This window comes from Eucalyptus grandis, chromosome 9 (genome assembly GCF_016545825.1).
Source record: "Eucalyptus grandis isolate ANBG69807.140 chromosome 9, ASM1654582v1, whole genome shotgun sequence".
NCBI classification, from domain to species: Eukaryota; Viridiplantae; Streptophyta; class Magnoliopsida; order Myrtales; family Myrtaceae; genus Eucalyptus; species Eucalyptus grandis.
Genome location: NC_052620.1, coordinates 24790430 through 24805219, shown reverse-complemented (window position 1 = coordinate 24805219; position 14790 = coordinate 24790430). Strand labels below are relative to the sequence as shown.

Sequence of the window (14790 nt, the reverse complement as noted above, 5' to 3'; positions counted from 1 at the left end):
TCGATTTCTGATAATACCGTAATGACCCTTGCGGATCAACTCGGTCGAGCGATCAATTCGATCGAATTCTCAAATCTATTGCGTTAAAATTCCTTAATGATTTCACCCAATATGTTAGTTATCTTGTGAGAGGGCCTCTCAGAGAATAAGGTCATAAGCGCGTTGATGAAAAGCCCACTTTATCTTATCGAAATCAGACTCGAAAATCAGGATGTCACATTTTTTGTGCATGGAAATCTCACTTCGGATAATCAAATACGTGGTCGATGAAGCTTGAAACTTGCTCCTGTCTCGTTCTAATTGCAGCGGGAAAACGCGGCATCACCTTCAAAATTTGGCGTGGCTTGCCGACTTCACTTAAATGAATGTTTTAAGAAGTTTTTGTATTAAAGCGGTGTTTATAAAGTTTTGGAACTGAATTTATCATTTACAAAATGTTTTGCTCTTAATTTAAAAAAATCAGAAATTTGACGAAAGAGCGACATGAACCAACAGCTAAAATCATAAAGTAAATGTTCCAACTTTGCCATTATTTTTCTTTGTTTTGCTGGTCTCAAAAGCAAAATAATGGAGCAAACTTTCTCTCCAAATACTTTCCTTAAAAATTACGAAAATCTACATATTTCCCTAAAAAGAAAGAGAAGTAGGTAAAATTTTCTTCACCTCTCGTAACTTCGCCTTTGTTTTCTTTTGGGATTGAACAACAGGGATTGGGGTCTTGTGGAAATGGACTACTTCTATAGTAGAAAATGGATGGATTCTGTGATAGTCTTCGGTACATAAATCATGCGCCGCACAATTTTAGATTATCTTTTGCATGAGAACTTAAAAAAAAAAAAAAAATCATTTTAGTGCTAAAACTTATGAGAACAATTTAGTCCCAAAACATTTTGGTAAGTCACATCAAATTTTTCGTCACCACAATAACTTAAGTGATCACTATAAAACTTAAATGATCATTTGAAAAGTTTTGATATTAAAATGAACACTTTACAATAGTTAATACTGTCCTTATCCTGTATGCAGGCCTCCAATCACATTTACCCAATTTCAAGAGTGGAGGTAAGTTACTTTATGCTACAAAAACAATTTTTAAAATTGTTTGTAGTTTCACATTCATTCACGCAGAGTGTGAGAACACTTTAATCATTAAAGGTAATGCGTCACGCACCAAGGATGGTAGGCAACAATGCAAAAAAAGAACATTGTGGCACTTCAAGTCCTCATCCTCAATCACGGATCAATTGGAGTGTTCGGACCCATTGCAAGTGGAACTCAACATTGGAAGGAGTATGTCACACCCCAAATTCTATGTAAATGAGGGAGTGACAAAGCCATATTTTCCCCAAAAGACGCAATCTCACTTATATACCCAAAATATCCAACTCCCAAAAGTTCACGCGATAACACTCTTAGTCTTTTACTATGACGGCCACTAACTGAAGAGCCCGAAAAACATAATAAGAAGAAGGAATGAGTTACCATGACCCAGTGAGTAATACATTTTTTTTAGCAGATCGAATAATCGTTATGCACATTTAAAAATCAGACATGACTCACTTTCATCAAATCTAAAATTTAACAAACCTTCAAAACCAAAATTTGATATTTCTTACTTTAACATAATATATATATATATATATATATATATTTTGGTAAAGGTACAAATAACATAATATATTCATAATAAGAATACTTGAGATAATAAAAAAAATCAAACACCAATGATTCAGCCCATTGGTTGATCTCATAAAAATATACGTTAATGGTCCATTTCATCAACTAAACTTATGTTCATGTATCTAGCCATAATCACGCATAATACCCTATGACAAGGTGACCACGATTCTCCCTTGATTACATCTCCACTTATTATTAATTGATAGCTTAGCCCACAAGGATAATATAGACTAATGTGCGTATATCCACAAGCCCCTTACCGGGCTCACAGCAATATTGAGCACCCAATCATCATTCTTTAGCCCTAGAAATCTAAACCATAAACAATCTCACATATCATAATACATTTCATAGATCAATCACCAAGAGCTTTTGCAACTCAACTCATCCTCCATAAATGCTTTTCATAAAACATTCTTAAATCATTTCAAGACTCATCTCATAAACTGATTTATAAATCGAATCAAACCAAATGCATGTCATAAAACATTTCACACACACACACACACACACACAATATTTCTCAACTTTGTTTATCAGACATAATATATATTTTCACCAAATAATTCTCACATCATTCACAAATATCAAAACGTAGTAAATACTCGATCTAAATTTTATGCAACAGACATGTTTATTCATAACTGATTAAATATAAAATTTTCATTGTTTTGATGACACGAGTTTAAAAATTCTTAGGAGAATTAGTATCATTCACCTTGGAAAAGCTGAAAGCCAACCTACAACGGTTACTTGAGCCGACACATTCGCATTCCTATCAATTAATCAAAAAATGATATTAAGATATAACGAACAGCTAAGCCACGTTCAACTGTCAACAAATTGTCCTAAGCGCTTTGAAGAAGCTTGGTGCAGTTGCCTTTTGTTCTTACATGTATTATTCGTTACGCTTAACTCACATGCAAAACTTTGGAATGTCGTTCCAAACAAACCATACTTTGAAATTGACTTTCATCAAACCCCACTGCTTCACAACGCCCCCACTACTTCACAATGCCCTAGACTACAATTTCCACAAAAATCGCAGCTTGAAAAACTCCTTAATCAAACCTCGTAGTTCAAAATTTAAATAACTCCAAATTTGTGCCTTAACTTCCAAAATTACTTCCATTAGACGAAACATTGGCTTCAATACTTACTAGGCATTGCGATTCGTAGTTACTTTGGCTAGTCGAGGTGTTTGGATTGGCTACGCATGAAATTTTTTCCTTCTTTTCTCTTCTTCCCCTTTTTCCTTCTTCACGGTCGAGATTCTCATTTTTTTTATTTTATTCTTTTGCTTCTTCTGTCCACTGCCTTGACTTCACGTGTGATAAGTGGCGAAGATTCAATGAAGATGGGCTGAGATTGTCTATTAAGACATGGGCCTGGTCTTGATGGGCCCGTATCATCTGAGCAGTTCTATAGCAACGAGTTGGTGACCGATGTGCTCAGGGTCGGATTGGCATAGGGGTTAAACTACAGTGGTTGGAGATAACTTGAGAGGAGACGCTGTTGAGAAGGCAGTGAGGCGAATTATGGTGGGTGAAGAGGCCGAGGGAATGAGAAGAAGGGTAAAAGTGCACAAGGAAATGGCAAGAGAGGCTGTCGAAGAAGGTGGATCATCCTACACAGACTTGACTTCTTTGATTCAAGAACTGAGATTAAATAGAGCAGCTCCTGAACAAAAGTGGTGGCCTCCTGCTATGTCATGTTCGTATTATCATGAGATTGGTCAAAGAGATGAACACGTTCTTGATTCACAAGGACGCGATAACTGGCCGTTCATGTGAATATGTTTCCCTTCTGTCCTGAACAGCACATATTCCTTCCAGCAATGTGAATATATTTGCCCTTCCTACTGTATATGAGAGACAGATTGCTAATTACTTGAGTACGTGCATAAACGAGGGGAAAAAACAATTTACGTTAACCAAAATTTTACTATAGCGAATGAAGCCTGTAGGAATGTTCGTGCATCAGATTATATTATCTTCTGGAAAATGAGTGATAATTCCTTCTACAATTGGGGAGCAGATTACTAATTACTTGAGTACGTTCTTAAACGAGGGGAAAAAACAATTTACATTAACCGAAATTCCTACTGTATATGAGAGGCAGATTACTAAAAAACAATTTATGTTAACCAAAATACCAATGTAACTTTCGACTGGATTTTTCGTATTGCATCTTCTTATTCTCTTGTCAAACTTAAGTAAGAATTTATCATCTTATGGGTGCTACAAACTAAGCCTTCTATGCTCCTTACCTTGTCTATTAGACATTAATTGAATTTTGTAGTCAATAGATTTTATTTATCATTTGTCAGGCCTGCGATTGTTAGAACTGTTTTTCTTCTATTCTTTTAAATTATGGGAAATTTGCTGCTGAGAAATTTTCTCTTGTTGTTGGAACTGTGTCGAGTCAAAATGTCAATACATAAATCATGCATTTTCTAGCACTCCACACATAGGCAGGACACGCTGATGGTGATAGAGTGAGGCCTGACTACTTTTGCCCATTTTATATCCTTCAAGACTGAAAAGTCCCAGATCAGAAAAATGACGTAAAACAAGCAAATGATGTTCACAAATCATGCAGGCTTCTCTAGAATTCAGGTCAGCCTATAGAAACTTCAATGCCTTCTTTCTCCTCATTATAACTGTAGAATAAAAATATCCTCGATGAAGATTCTTTTGAAATGCCTGACCAGCCACTTAGCATGGATTGCTATGTTCCTTCTGGTCATACCATTAATCTGTATATTTCCTTCATTAGGAAACATTATATTCCCTTGCTGGGTAAGAAATTTCTGGTGCTTCCTCACAGATGCGTACATAAGGATATGTGATTCTGAGCAAGTTGGCTGATTCTTTCAAGGACTTTTCATCTTATCCTGTATCCTGTGATGCTTTCCTCAATGTACGGTCATAGACACATACTTCAAATTGAAGTACGTTAGCCAGCTTCATAAAACTCTGCAATCTGCATAGACGAAGCAAAGCCTTATCTTTTTCCCTCTGTATGGAGAATGAAAGTAACCGACTGCATATTTTCTTTCTCCCATTGGTGCTTCAAGGCCACATGATACCCATGATGGACATGGCCAAAACCTTTGCAACTAGCGGTGCTGATGGATTTAATTGGTGATGGGCTTAAGGCCCGTCCGCCCATGCTGGGCCCAAAAAGCCCGGCCCACGGGAATAGGGCCCGTGGATGGGGGAAGGTATAAAAGGGAGGAGAGAGAGAGATGGCATCGGTTGGAACGTACGTACATCTTCCCTTCTCCCGCTCTCTCTCTCCCAAAAAGAAGAAAACAGTGAAGCGCAAACAGCGACACCGTCTTCCCTTTAAGGCGAATTGACATCATCGGATCAGAATTTCTCTTCCTCTTATTGGCATTGGTATCTAATCTGTGGCTAACAAGGTACGCTCGAATCCGTGATGTGCTTTAGGATCGGTGATACGTGGTTTTCCCGGGCTTCGCTTCCGCATTGATTTAGGGGTTCGATTTAGTGTCGAATCCGGTTTTCGGGGATCCGTTATTCCCAACATTGGTATCAAAGCCCTAGTTCACGTTTTCCCGACCTGTTTGATGCTTTTTTCATTGATTTTTTCGCGAAAACCTTCGGCCGTACGGATCGGGGAGAAAATCCCGACACCCGAGCACTGTTCGGCCATTTTTCTGAGTTTTCGTAAGTCGAAATCAAATTCTAAAGGCACTGGGAGAAAGGGTTCGTCGAGACGAGTCCAGCGACATGTCGTGCGTCGCCGGATGACGCCGCACGCGCCCACACGCGCGGCCACAAGCCGTTGCGTGTGGGCGCCACGCGCGGCCACAAGCCGCTGCGTGTGGGCGCCACGCGCCCGAAGCGCTGGCATCGGCCAGCGCGTGCGCCACACGCGCCGGCGGCGAACCGGCGCATGGGCGCCGGCGGCCGGTGAACCGGCACGCGCCGGTCGACGGACCGACGCATGCTGACGTCACCCAACGGTCAGTAACCATTGGGGTGACGTCACCGATGATGTCAGCAATGACGCCGGTTGGCGGGCGGTCACCGGCCGGCGACCCGACCCGACCCGACCCGAACTGCGATGCCCGGCACGTGCGGGATAACGTCTGCGTGACGTCAGCTCGCGCACGCGCACGGCACGTGCGGGCGGTTCGAGCAAATCGGCCCGACCGGCCGGACGGCCCGACTGGTCTGACCGGTCCGACGACTTGACCGTTGACCCATTGACCGACCGTTGACCCGAAAAAAAAAGAAGAAGAAGAAGAAGAAGAAGAAGAAGAAGAAGAAGAAGAAGAAGAAGAGGAATTTGTTTCTTTTCAATTATGTCTGTGTGAGTTATAGGTAATCCATTTTTTATTTTGCATTTGTTGCATGAATCATGGAAAATTATGTATTTTCCATTTTGTTTATTGTGGATTAAAAGTGATCCATTTTAGTTCTGCATTTGTTGCAGGAACTATGATGCGTTATGCACGGATATCTGCAATCCCGAGAACGGACGAAGGAAGAGGTAGACTGAAAACGCTGATGAAAGAGTTAGCTGATTATCGGTGGTTTGATGGTGATTTAGTATCACACATGGTCAAGGTCAATCAGATGATACAGGAAATCATCTGGAATGGTTATCTTATGCCGGACTTTGAGAAGGTGCCAGTTTTGATGAACACTCTTCCACCTGAATGCCAAGCATTGTTAAGATCGGCTATGGGAGGTCAACGTGGTCTCGGATTACAGGGGGTTAGTGGAAGCTTTTGTAAGAGAGTATTATAGGATTGAGTTGGCCAAAACTTCAACCCTTAGATTAAGCGCCACATGGCGTAGAGTAAATGTGCCTTGGTGGCGACATGAGAGCTCTCTAAAAGTTTTTCCATGGTTGGCAAATGTGCCTTCAGTTTTCTCAGATACTTTGACTGATAGATTAGAAGGGACTTTCCCTATTTATTTCTTAGATTAGTTTGAGATGTTATTGAGTGTGAATATCTTTTTCTATGTTGATATTTTCTTCTGTGTATATTACTTAGTGTAATGGATTGTTGTATTATGTGAAAGCATAGTTATTCTATTGGATATTAAATTGTTTGTTGCTTTATGTTATTGCTAGTTGCTGTGGGTAATTAGTTGTGGGTAGTTTAGAAGTTTTTGTAGCTTCATAGAATTGATTTTGCATATGACAATCATATTAATGATAGTTTTAAGTTAGGATTTTTGGAGGATGATTGGAAACGTAGTGACCTTTTGATTCTGAAACCTTACTTGAAATTATTCATTGATATGATGGGTCTGTGCAAATAGGGATGCATAAATGATAGGCATTAATTATTCGTGCATGTATGTCTGATGTGTTCAGATCGATGTTTTTAGCAACTAAGAACGTAATTGCTGATATAAACGGCAGCAATTGTGAAATATTGAATATGAAGATTCAATATGTGCTGAAAAAGCAAGAAGCACTAGAAGCTCTTGACCATGTTATGGAAGATCTTATAAATGATGTGCGCCACTTTGAGCTAGCTGAGGACCGACTAACAGCATTTGAGAAGAAAATAGATATTTGCAATGCTGGTTCTAGCTCAGAAAGGGCTTTGTGCTCTAAGCGCAAGCGTATTGATTCGTTTAATATGTGGGAATGCAAATGATCAAGTCCTTATTGCAAGAAATCAAGAGTTAACCAACACAAGAGAGGAAAATGTCCTCAAGTAAAGAAAATGTCAAGGGTGAGGTGTTACAATTGTGACAAGAGAGGTCACTATGCTCGCAACTGTTGTGAGCAAAAAAAAAAGATAAACACCTCTTGCACATTTGAGAACTTTGCTTATGTGTCGAGTTCTACATTATTGGCTGAATCCAATCCTTTGTGGACTGTAGATTCAGGAACGACAGACCATGTAAGGAAGGATAGAGGATCCTTTGTAAAATTCCGACGATACCAATTGGAACTATGTGGATCTATGTGGAAAATAATTTCAGAGTTGAAGTTAAAGGGATTGGCACCTGCCAATTGAATATGCGTGGTGGACGCACCTTGTTCCTACATGATGTCCTATATGCTCCAGAGATTCGTCGAAATTTAAGTGTCTGTTTTGATGTTGTTTAAGCTTGGTTTTAGTATGAACTTCCATAATAGATGTGTAGATTTGTATTTGGATACAAACTACTATGATTTTGGTCACTTTCTGGATGGTTTTATTGTACTAAATGTTGACTATGGTGATGTCAATATGTTATTCTCTTGTTTCACGTCTTCTACTTTATATGATAATGATGTGAATATGGTGGCATGCTAGACTTGGTCATATGGGCCAACAACATATGAAAAGACTAGCCAAAGAGGGCTTGTTGGGCAATATTGAAAAAGTCGATTTGCTCATATGTAAGCATTGCCTAGAAGGGAAAACGACAAGGAAACCATTTGAAAAAGGTAAAAGAGCTGAATTTCCTCTGCATTTAATCCATTCTGACGTTTGTGGTTCAATGAATGTGAGAGGAAGGCATTGGGCTGTTTATTTCATCACTTTTATAGATGATTCTACTCGATTCGGATATGTCTATTTGATTTCTCATAAATCTGAAGCATAAGTTGTTTCAAAATGTTTATGAACTTGGTAGAAAATCAATTAGACAAGAAAATAAAAGTATTTAGATCCGATCGATGTTGAGAATATTTATCGATGAGTTCAGAAAATTATGTGATGAAAAAGGAATAGAAAGACAATTATCTATTCTATATACTCCTCAACAAAATGGTGTTGCAGAGAGAAGAAACAGAACCCTACTGGAAATGGTTAGGTCCATGATGGCGCATGCTAACTTACATATCACTTTTTTGGAGTGATGCGTTGTTAACTACTGCCTATATACTTAACCGGGTGCATTCCAAATCAGTTAATTCCACTCTATATGAGTTATGGACAGGTAGAAAAACCGGACTTAGGTTTTCTTAAATCATGGGGTTGTGCTGCCTATAATGAATCCTCTCACAAATTTAGGAAATATGGTCCCAAATGAAAGAAGAGTATTTTCATGAGATACTCCGAACACTCGAAAGGGTATGTGTTCGTAGGTGAGCAGGAAAGTGGGAGTATAACTGAATTTGAATCACAGGATGTCACATTCTTCGTGGATGAATTTCCTAAGAAGGGCGAAATAAGGGAATATTACTCCCTATTTGAAACATTGGATCAAGATAATGATATTAGTGGAGTTCGTCCAAGCAGGAGTAATATGAGAAGTGATGAATTGAATTCAACTCATTCTCAATTACAACCACATGATGAGATGGTATCGTCATTATCTAATCCGAGTGGGAGCATAATTGAGAATGATGTGCTAAGTGTACTATCTCCCATACGGCGAACAAGTCGCCACTTTTATAATTGCTCCACAAGATGAGGATGAGCCAAGAAATATTAATGAGGCTTTGAATTGCCCTAGTAAGGAAAAATGGATTTATGCAATGAAAGAGGAGATGGAGTCAATGAAATCAAACCAAGTCTGAGAACTGGTTGATCTTCCAAAAAGGACGCAGAGCTATTGGGAACAAGTGGGTTTTCAAAATAAAGCAAAAGGCTGATGGCTCGATAGAAAGGCATAAGGCTCGCCTTGTGGCGAAGAGGTATAATCAACAGGAAGGAATTGATTATTAAGATACATTTTCTCCTGTAGTAAGATTTACCTAGATTCCAATTATTCTAGCAATAATGGTTAGTATGGATCTTGAGTTACATCATATGGATGTAAAGACTGCTTTCCTCAATGGAGAATTAGAGGAAGAAATATATATGGAACAACCTGCTGGTTTCATAGTGAAAGGCCAAGAAGAAAAGGTATGTCGACTTTGGGGGTCGATATATGGCCTTAAGCAGTCGTCAAGACAATGGTATATACGTTTTCATAATGACATAATGGCATATGACTTTACAATGATAGACAAAGGATCATTGTGTATATATCAAAAGATCCAATGATCAATTTGTGATCATATCATTATATGTTGATGATATACTGATTGCCGGAAGCAATATGGAGTTTGTTAATACTGTAAAGAATTGGTTATCTTCCAACTTTGATATAAAAGACATGGGTGATGTTGCATACATTCTTGGAGTTAAGATTTCAAGATTGCGAACCCATAGACACTCCTATTGCAAAAGGTGAAGGATTGAGCCATAGACTGTGTCCAATGACTCCACAATAGAAGGAACAAATGAAGCATGTTCCTTATGCTAGTGCTATTAGGAGCTTGATGTACGCTATGATGTGTACAAGACCTGACATATGTTATGTAGTTGGAATAGTGAGTAGATACCAATCCAATCCAGGTCAAGAACATTAGAAAGCCGTTAAATGAATACTAAGGTATCTAAAGGGGACTGCTGATTATACGTTGAGTTATTATGGAAATGATCTGCAACTCAAAGGCTATTCTGATGCTGATTGAAGATGAGATTTAAATGAAAGAAAATCTACCTTTGGATTTGTTTTCTTACCGAATAATGGCACCATATGTTGGAGTAGTAAGAAACAAAAGTGTATAGCCTTGTCCACGATGGAAACTGAGTTCGTGGCATTATCAGCAGCAATAAAAGAAGATGTTTGGCTTAAGAGATTATTGGATCATTTAGGTGTTATTTGAAGTGCTGCAGATTCATTGTTGGTTAACTGTGATAGCCAAGCAGCAAAATCGTACACCAAAGATCCAAAATATCATGGCAAGACCAAACATATAGATACCAAGTATAATTTTGTCAAGAATATGATTGCACGAAAAGATGTGAACTTACAGTACATGTTACGCATAGAATGGTAGCAGATCCTTTGACAAAGCCAAAACCTAGAGATGTGTTTTGTGGCCATGTAAAATCTCTAGGATTGCGTAGAGTCTGATGTACTAGATTGTAATTTCCCTGAAGTGTTCACATTTGATGAATTTGTGTTTTTCATCATTAATGCCTATGAATCTTTATTTGATCTTTATGTATCTTAATGCTCAGTGCATTATTTTAAGTTGAGAAAATATGTCGGACAGATATAAGATTAGCCCACTCACACGGGTAATCGCCTCTATTTACTGTGTGATAAATAGAGATGAGACTGTTTTTAAGCTTATTATCTAGGTGATAATCGAGAGCTCAAGCTTAAAATACGCATGTCGCCTTAACTAAGTGCTAAGATGAGGACATAATACTTACTATGTCCGAAAGTAAAATACCCCACATATTTTACTTTATCTGTCTATGATACCAGATGTGAGTTCTGATGAATTTTATGATTGAGTAGATACGTGAACTCAAGTTAGACATTGGGTATGTCTGAACTATCATCTGTACGGTATTGAAAGTGTAGACATACGCTCCATGGGAAAGGAGTTAATACCATAATACGTATTTCATACTACGTATGCATGAGACGACTAATAAGAGTGGCAAAAGTTTGATCTCAACTTTTGATGTCGTGTGAGACTCTTGAGGAAAAGAGTTCCTCAATTCATTTGTCCCCTCATGACTCTTACTTATTCTCAAGATTTCTATTTAGTGTTTGCTATCTTAGGGTGTTGCCAATGGTCATGAGTTGATTCGATCTAATGGGATATTTCTAGAAAAGCAAGCTGAACTGAAATTGAGAGTTTGAAGGGAAGGGGAAGATCGAATTTGGAGAATCACATTGTAATTTTGTATTTACCGGTTAACCAATTATGACTGTCTTTGTGATAATCATAATTGTGAATATAATATATATATCATTGTTTAAAAGAGATTAAGAGAGATATAAATGTGATCGATCGATCTAGGGTACTGCATACTAAATCTACTCGGAGTGTGATGCCCATTATGAGCTGCTATATATTCCTAACGAGATGTATGGCAACGAGCTCAAAAGTATACTTGTCGCACGGATTATTCACCGTATGAATGTTGAAGAGGGTAAAGAGAATCTGTTCGGCCCACCATGTGCGAGTGGGAGATGATGGTTTTAATTGGTGATGGGCTTAAGGCCCGTCCGCCCATGCTTTGGGCCCAAAGGCCCGGCCCACGGGAATAGGGCCCGTGGATGGGGGAAGGTATAAAAGGGATGAGAGAGAGAGAGAGGACGCACCTTTTGGTGCATAACGTACGTATGTCATCTCCAACGCTCTCTCTCCCTCCAAAAAGAACAGTAAGCACAAGACCACTGTATTCTCCCCTTCAAGGCGTCGTCGGATCGAATAGGATCAAACAAGGGACAAATTCTCTTCCTCTTATCGGCATTGGTGTCTAATCTGTGGCTAATAATGTACGCTCGAATCCGTGGTATGCTTTAGGATCGGTGATACGTGGTTTTCCCGGGCTTCGCTTCCACATTGATTTAGGGGTTCGATTTAGTGTCGAATCCGGTTTTCGGGGATCCGTTATTCCCAACAGGTGCAAAAGTCACCATTGCCACCACCCCAATCTGTTCGACCCTTTTTTCCAGGCAAATTGAAAGAGTCCATCAGTTGGGTCTAGATTTCAACATCCAAACGGTCAAATTAGGGTTGCCAGAAGGTTGGGAGAATTTGGATGCAGTCACTTGGAGCCAAAATCAGGTGGAATTGTTGGATAGATTCTGGAAGGCCCTGAGCCTGCTCCGGGAGCCGGTCTTGCATATCCTGGAAGAACATAGACCGGATTGTCTAATAGCAGATTTATTCTTTCCATGGGCTACCGATGTTGCTGCTCAGTTGAAAATTCCCAGGCTAGCCTTTGGAGGGACAAGTTTCTTTGCCATGTGCACGATGAGAGTCATCGCACTATATCAACCACACAAGAGAGTTTCATCTGAATCGGAAACTTTCATTGTGCCTCACCTCCCCGGAGAAATAAAGCTGACAAGGACTCAGCTACCGGAATATTTAAGGCAAGAACTTGATACCGATTTTTCCAATTTAGCAAAAGAAATAGTCGAATCAGAGCTAAAGGGCTACGGAAGCATTTTCAACAGCTTTTACAAATTGGAAAAGGATTATGCCGATTATTACAGGAATGTCTTGGGAAGGAAGGCCTGGCATATCGGTCCTGTCTCACTCTGCAATAGAGATACTGTAGATAAAGCACTGAGGGGTATGGAAGCATCCATCAGCCAGCACGAATGCTTAAAATGGCTAGATTCGAAAAAGCCCAACTCAGTTATCTACGCATGTTTCGGCAGCTTGACCAAATTCAGTCCTCAACAGCTGGTAGAATTGGCAAAGGGGCTTGAGGCATCTCGACAAGATTTCATATGGATTGTGAGGAAAGATAAAAATGAAGAACAGGATTGGTTACCCGATGGTTTCGAAGAAAGAATGGATGGGAAGGGCCTAATCATAAGAGGGTGGGCGCCCCAAGTGTTGATTCTCGATCACGAGTCGGTCGGTGGATTCATGACTCACTGTGGATGGAACTCGATAATGGAAGGAGTATGTGCTGGTGTGCCAATGGTCACGTGGCCGATGTTTGCTGAGCAATTCTATAACGAAAAGCTGGTCACTCAAGTGCTACAGATCGGGATTGGCGTTGGATCTAAACAGTACGCCGATTTTGGAATTGGTGCAGATTTTGTAAGCAGAGATGACATTGAGGTGGCAGTGAGACGAATTATGGCTGGTGAAGAGGCAGAGGAAATGAGAAGAAGGGCGAAAAAGCTTGGCGAAATGGCCAGGAAGGCTGTTGGAGAAGGTGGATCATCTGACTCAGATTTGACTTCGTTAATCGAAGAACTCAGGCAGCACAAAGCTGCTCGCGAATCAAGATGAAGCCTACTGTAGTGTACCGTATGTTCTCGTCCTGAATGTTTCTTCCACTCTGTCGATACGTCAATGATCGACCGAAAACATGTCGCACCATGCTTTCATTTTAGGAGTTACTGCCGTTATGTTCAATTCCTGCATTGTTGCCTAACATTCTTGGTGGATGATGCATTATTATCTTTACCAATAAAGACTACATGCATTTTGGGCGAGAAACATCGCGTTCTGGCACTCTGCGTGAATGAATGTTTTATTAAAAAGAAGAAAAAATTATTTTTGTAGCTGAGAATAGCTTATCCTACAGACAAGATAAGGACATATCAATATTATAACTATTATAAGGTACTCACTTTGGTGCCAAAACTTTTAAATGACTATTTAAATGTCACTGTGATCACTTAAGTGACTCAGGCAATGAAAATTTTACATGACTTATCAAGATGTTTTGGCACTTAATTGATCTCATAAAATTTTGGTACTAAAATGATAATTTTTGACACAAAATATTTTAAAATTTTGTTGCGCAATTTATGTACCAAACAACATCATGGAATCCATCAATTTTCCAGTTGAGAACTTGTTAAATTTGTTTCCAAATGTTCCCTCACATTGATCCTCGCAATTGATCAGGAGAAGTAATCCATTTCCACGAGATCCCAAGCTCTGTTGTTCAATCTCAAAACAGAAAGAAACATATGCGAAATAACAAGAGGTGAAAAACATAGGGAAATGTTTAACTAACGGTCACCGTTATTATTGCATGTAAAGGTGGCATGTAAGCCACAAGATATAATTGATAGAAATGCAATTGATGTTATGCTAGCATTATGATGAAAAAATTTCCTTCACTCCATTACAGCAGGTGTTAAGCTAGCATTAAAACTAGTGGCTTCTTTCTTTTAAGGAAAACAAATAGATTTTTTGTGATTCTAAATAAAATTATTTGGAGAAAATGTTTGTTCCATGATTTTTGCTTTTGAGACCAGCAAAAAAAAAGAGGAAATAATTGGAATATATATTTTATGAATTTTTTTTTGGGTTCACGCCGCTCTTTCGTCAAAAACTTCTCAATAAATCCATTTAAGTGATTCTGGTGAGCCACGTCATATTTTCTGACAAATCAAATCACCCAAATCATTCAAGCCATTGTTTTTCAAAAATCATAATACTTAAATAATCGTTTGACGATTGTTAACTCCAAAATTAGTGTCATGTAATGGTTGAGGCACTCTGATGCTGCATTTTACCAGCTGCAGTTGGAAGGAGACGTGAGGATGTCTCAAGCTTCATTGACCATGTATTGATTATCCAAAGTGACTTTTCCATGCGCAGAAAGTAGGGAACCTTCCAAAT

At 39.1% G+C, this 14790-nt stretch overlaps 1 protein-coding gene across 1 annotated transcript; it reads left to right on the top strand.

Annotated features, from left to right (window-relative positions):
* The first annotated feature begins 4704 nt into the window (after nucleotides 1-4704).
* LOC104420510 (scopoletin glucosyltransferase-like) lies at nucleotides 4705-13443 on the top strand. The gene is made up of 2 exons (XM_039302469.1): nucleotides 4705-4807; nucleotides 12092-13443. The coding sequence occupies exons 1-2, from the start codon at nucleotides 4705-4707 to the stop codon at nucleotides 13441-13443; spliced, it is 1455 nt and encodes a 484-aa protein (XP_039158403.1).
* The last annotated feature ends 1347 nt before the right edge of the window (nucleotides 13444-14790 follow it).